The 5,024-nt window shown below is 39.4% G+C and overlaps 1 protein-coding gene across 1 annotated transcript in view; it reads right to left on the bottom strand.

Moving 5' to 3' along the window:
- Nucleotides 1-447: 447 nt before the first annotated feature.
- The window catches only part of LOC104956018 (mitogen-activated protein kinase kinase kinase kinase 5-like), a 13,465-nt gene continuing 8,888 nt past the window's right edge, over nt 448-5,024 (bottom strand). The window contains exons 15-23 of the mRNA XM_010783445.1: nt 4,871-5,021; nt 4,583-4,683; nt 4,081-4,122; nt 3,178-3,259; nt 3,019-3,095; nt 2,319-2,379; nt 1,476-1,578; nt 1,308-1,366; nt 448-557 (exon numbers count right to left, since the gene is read on the bottom strand). Coding sequence (XP_010781747.1) covers nt 448-557; nt 1,308-1,366; nt 1,476-1,578; nt 2,319-2,379; nt 3,019-3,095; nt 3,178-3,259; nt 4,081-4,122; nt 4,583-4,683; nt 4,871-5,021 — 786 coding nt within the window. The remainder of the gene's footprint in view (nt 558-1,307; nt 1,367-1,475; nt 1,579-2,318; nt 2,380-3,018; nt 3,096-3,177; nt 3,260-4,080; nt 4,123-4,582; nt 4,684-4,870; nt 5,022-5,024) is intronic.

Below are 5,024 nucleotides of genomic sequence, written 5' to 3'. Positions count from 1 at the left end.
AAGAATAGTTCTACCGCAAAGTTATTCTCCGTGGGGACTTCCGGCAACAATCTTGATTCTGATTGGCCAGAAGACTCGAAAAAACATCAGCAAAGTTGTTTTATTGAGAAAATGATCACAACATGACTACTGGTCTCCGGTACTTCCAGTCCAACGCCTACTGCATGCAAAGCGTTAGAATTTTTTTCTTCACTCTCACATCCGCGACCCACTCGAAACGGGTCCGCGACCCACCAGTTGAGAACCACTGCTTTAGACCATTTAGATGCATACAAACCTCTAGAACACACTACAGGAAAGGGAAGACTACAAAAGGCAGAATGGGGCCTCTTTCAAATAAAAGCCTTCGTCTTCTTTTGGGTTCTACAGAAGTAACTGATGAAAATGATTAACTTAAACAAGATGGTTTGCTTCTGCCTTCCTAACATTTGAAACGTTATTTTTTCATCAACATACCTTGATGAGCATGAACTTGTGCATGGGCTCGTACCACTGCAGCAGCACCACACTGGACTCCAGGCCGCAGCACAGGAACACACACCCCCCCACGCTGCCTGCTGCAGGACACACACTGCAGTTAGTCCTCTCACAGTGTACAGGGGCATTGCTAGCCCTTTATTGGAGGCATATATCAGAAACAGGCCTTATGTCTATTTGAAAGTTTATTTGGTCATGTGTTAGTATAAAGCTTTATTATTTTCTCATCTGCTCCTCATTGCCCTGTTTAAATGTTTTCTTACTGCATTAAGACAGAATATTTTCTGTATCTTAATATTTCAAATCCAAAGCCCTGTAGCATTTCCCTCAACGCCTTCACAGATTTTGCACACAGTACTTTGTATGTAGCTACTCCCATCTTGTGGTACTTGTCAGTTACTACAAAATACAGTCTGTCTGGGACAATAACACACATTCCTATGTGACTAAAATGGAATAATAACACTTTAGATTGAGACCAGAAAATTGTTGGAACAACCCGATTACATTGTTGAATTTATTATATGAAAGCAATTCAATGTACTTTATAACAGGCACTAGGAGCTCATCCACCCTTGATTTGTTTTTTCAATAAGACTACCAACCTTTAACAAGAAAAACTGAATTTCAATACTCAAACTAGGATTGGGCTAATTTGGTTTCAAAAAGAGCTGACAGCCATATAAAGGGAGCATCCTGTCCAACTGCATCACTCCACACACTATTCAAATTAAGGTAATTACGTGCAGCCTGAATGTATCCATGTGTCCATCACACATTCTCTCTGCACAGACATTTTTTTGTTGCAATACTTCAGTATTTTTTCTCACCAACTGCGCAGGTCTTGCAGCCTTTAGTATCAGGTATTTTACATGTCACTGCAATTTTCCTGTAAACAAAAAAATGCAAAAATAATTTAGCTTTGAACTGGCGTGAGCAAATGTGTTATTTAGAAAATAAAGAAATATTCAAATTAAACAATAAGTAAAGAGTGTTACTTTGGTAACAGTCTGTGAGTCGGCAGGGAAACCATCCTCTGGTCTCTGCGAGCCTGTTCGTAAAGCTCCTTTAGGGAGTGTGAGTGGAGCTGAGAGGATTTACCTGGAACCAATCAGAGCAGTCGATTCCATCACAGGGTGGATACAGGTAGACAGAGAAACACACACATCATCACTAACATCAGTCTGGACACCCCCCTGACTTTGTCATCATTCCATGTAAATGTGCAGGAAAAGTTGATTTGTTATTGTATTGCTGACTTTTAAGGCATTGAGAGGTTCTTATCTGACCCTCTAGGGACTTTGGAACTCCCGAGGAGACCAGGGCAGCAGTATCTGTCTGCTTGTTTAAGTCACTTTTAAAATCTCACCTTTTTAGAATTGCTTTTATGTGATTTTATTTGTAGTCCTTTTTTATTTTTTTATTTATTCTTATTGTTTGTTTTATTATTTTCTATGTGTTTTACTTTGTGTTCTTATGCTTATATGCTGTTGTTTAATGCACCTGCTGTCTGTGCATTACTATGTTAAAGCACTTTATTACTATGTTTTGAAAGGTGCTATATAAATAAAGTGTATTATTATTATTAGGTCACTTGGCTTCTGACTGAATAATATGATGGACAAAGTAACACATACATGATCAATTAGGGAATATCTATATTTGTATCCAGAGTTTGATCACTGTCTCACTGTCTCAAACCACTCAATTCAATAAAATAAGTTATTCTGCCGACTAAAATAAAAAACTAAAAATACTAAACTGTCCTGTTATATTTTCTGTAAGTTCTGAGTGAACAGAGACACACAGCTAAATTAGGATTGAATTCTTATTCAGTTTACCTGACACAGACATGAGGACGTTATTGATGGTGTAGACCCAGGTACACTTCCCTGGATACAGCTGAAAGAGAAGAAGAAGAAGACCTCCACTCATTTCAAGCTTTCTGTCACTGATAGACTAGTGTGACTGATTTTCAGCAGTGATGGGAGAAGTATGCAGACACTCTAATGAGATGTAATTATGGTTCATAAAATGGTCCCTGTCAGTGTTTTTACTTTATATACAATGTAATTGGATTTATATTACTGTTGCAGTATGTTGCGGTAGAAGTTTAGGGTAAGCTCGCTGTAACCTGCCACATATCTCTCAAAAGTCAACTTTTCCTGGGTTTCTCAGAAACTTCGGCTTTGAGAAGATGCATTTTAGAGCTGATCTAAAAAGGCTTTTTAATGTATAAGAAGTGGGAGAATTTCATCAACACAAAATAGTAACATTCACCATGAACACATCTGGAGATACTTGGGTTTCATTGGACAGGGAGGGAATGAAAACATGGAAATCTGAAAAGTAACTAATGTCAGACATATGTAGTGGAGTACAATATTCACCTCTGACATGTAGTGTTGAAATACTAAGTGCAGTACATTACATGTGACCTTAGGAACAGTACTTGAGTAAATGTATGCAGTCCACCACACCCGAGTCCACAGTTAGTTAGGCAGTGGTATAGCTCTGTGTTATAAATGTTGAAGGTCCTACCAGCTCCATGGTGGCCTCGGAGCTGCTCAGGTTCAGGGTGTAGATCCCCTCCTCCGCCCCCAGGATCAGGTGCTGGTCTAAGGGAGGGACAAAAGGAGACACAGGTCAGATCAGAAGAGAGAACAGAGGGTTTACTCTGATTAATCAGACTGAGGATACCTCCTTTGGCGGCCGTGCTCTCCCACGTTGTGGAGCAGTTTATCTTGAGAGGGCAGCCGTGGAAGATCTTTTTAAAGTAGACCTGGAGAGAGAGCAGAATTAAGGGTTCATTTAGTCCACAGTGTAACAGGTTCACGCCCTGACACAAAGTCTCAGAACATGGATGAATGTATATTTCTGCTCTTAAAAACACTGTCAGTTAGAAAGTGAAGTGCTTGGTAAAGATCAGTGAAGTTATGATCAGTTGTATGGCCTATACAAATGAGTGACAAGTTCAGTTAAACACATAATACTGAAAAAAGACTTCATGATTATATTTTCTTTTATAGATACACACGTTTCCATTTCTCAAACATAACTCTAAAGAAAGGCTTCTCTGGATGCTTGTGCAGCACAAGGAAAGTAATACGAACAGATACATAGAGAACAAGTATGCTAAACATATAAAAGATATTTAAAACAAAATGAGAATACAGTAAATGTCGAAACAGCGAAGCTCATGTTTTCAGTATAAAACAGACTAATGTATGATATGATGAAGAAGTGTTTGTTTGTACATATTGAAATGATATTGTACACTATGGTAGATAATTATAGGATATGAGATATAGTAAAAGGTTGTGTAAATGAAGTTCCAAACTAAGCAAGAAAACACATCGTCATTTCAAAGCAAATTAATATAATACTGAAAGATTTGGAGTTTAATGTTAGAAAATATGACAATTTTTTTATTTTACAACCGTCTTTGTTCAGGCTCAAAAGCTTGACTGGAAATATTTGTAATAAATGTGGAGCCTGCTGGATTTGAATCTTGGATTGTGTTTTTACCACATGTGATATGAGTCGCATCTCAAACCCTCCGGAGCAGCGGAGTTTAAACTTGTGGAAAGGAAAGACACTCACCGGGGGTTTCTTCAGGACAGGGCTGCTGCACTCAGTGGGGTCCTGAGGATGAAAGCATTACATTTCATCTATATAGTTGTGTTTGTAATAAGAGTAAAAATAGTGAGAGCACAGTTACGCAGAACCCAAAGTGACATCTTCCCAACATTTGCTTTGTCCAAACCTCAACTTACACATTACAGTTATTAACATCATTATTGTTTTAATTATTTGAATATTCATTAATCTTCTTATAGTTTCAGCTGTTTTCAGCTCATATAAACTGTTGTCTATTTTATAACAAAAATATTTGATAAGCTATTTTATTGTTTTGTGTGCAGAAATATTAATTTGTAAAGAAACAAAAGTTGTCATGTACAGTAACTGTGGTCAAATCAAAAGTATTGCCTCTGAAATGTAGTGCAATCAAAGTTAAAGAGCAATGACAAACTCAAGTACCCTAACTCTGTGGTGAGTAATGAGTCAATGTGTGTAGTTACAGCCCTCAGATTGACAGGCGTACCTTTGAGGGGGGTCTCCATTTGCGTATGCCTTTAGGGGGGAGCTCAGGAGGGGGGGAGTCTGCTGGGGGGTCCATCAACTGGACAGGGAAGGACGTAGGGTCTGGATTGCACACACACACACACACACACACACACACACACACACACACACACACACACACACACACACACACACACACACACACACACACAAGAAAATAGACATCGATTTTGTTTTTATTGATGGGTCATTTATATAGTTTGAATCATATTTCACACTCAATCTAGAGTGAGGGGGTGTGGCCCACCTGAGTGTCGGGAGGACCGGGGTCTGGGTGTGGGTCGGACCTGAGACACACTGGTGGTCCTGATGAGAGGGGTGGGGGGGTACAGAGAGCAGGGCTTCCCCCCCCGCTCCTCCCCCGCCATGCTCTCCTCTGAGCTGCTGCGAGCTTTAGGCTA

Source organism: Notothenia coriiceps, unplaced genomic scaffold (genome assembly GCF_000735185.1).
Source record: "Notothenia coriiceps isolate Sejong01 unplaced genomic scaffold, NC01 NC01_scaffold00025198, whole genome shotgun sequence".
In the NCBI taxonomy this organism is placed as follows: domain Eukaryota; kingdom Metazoa; phylum Chordata; class Actinopteri; order Perciformes; family Nototheniidae; genus Notothenia; species Notothenia coriiceps.
Note: the sequence above shows the minus strand (reverse complement) of the source record. Positions and strands in the feature narration are given on the sequence as shown.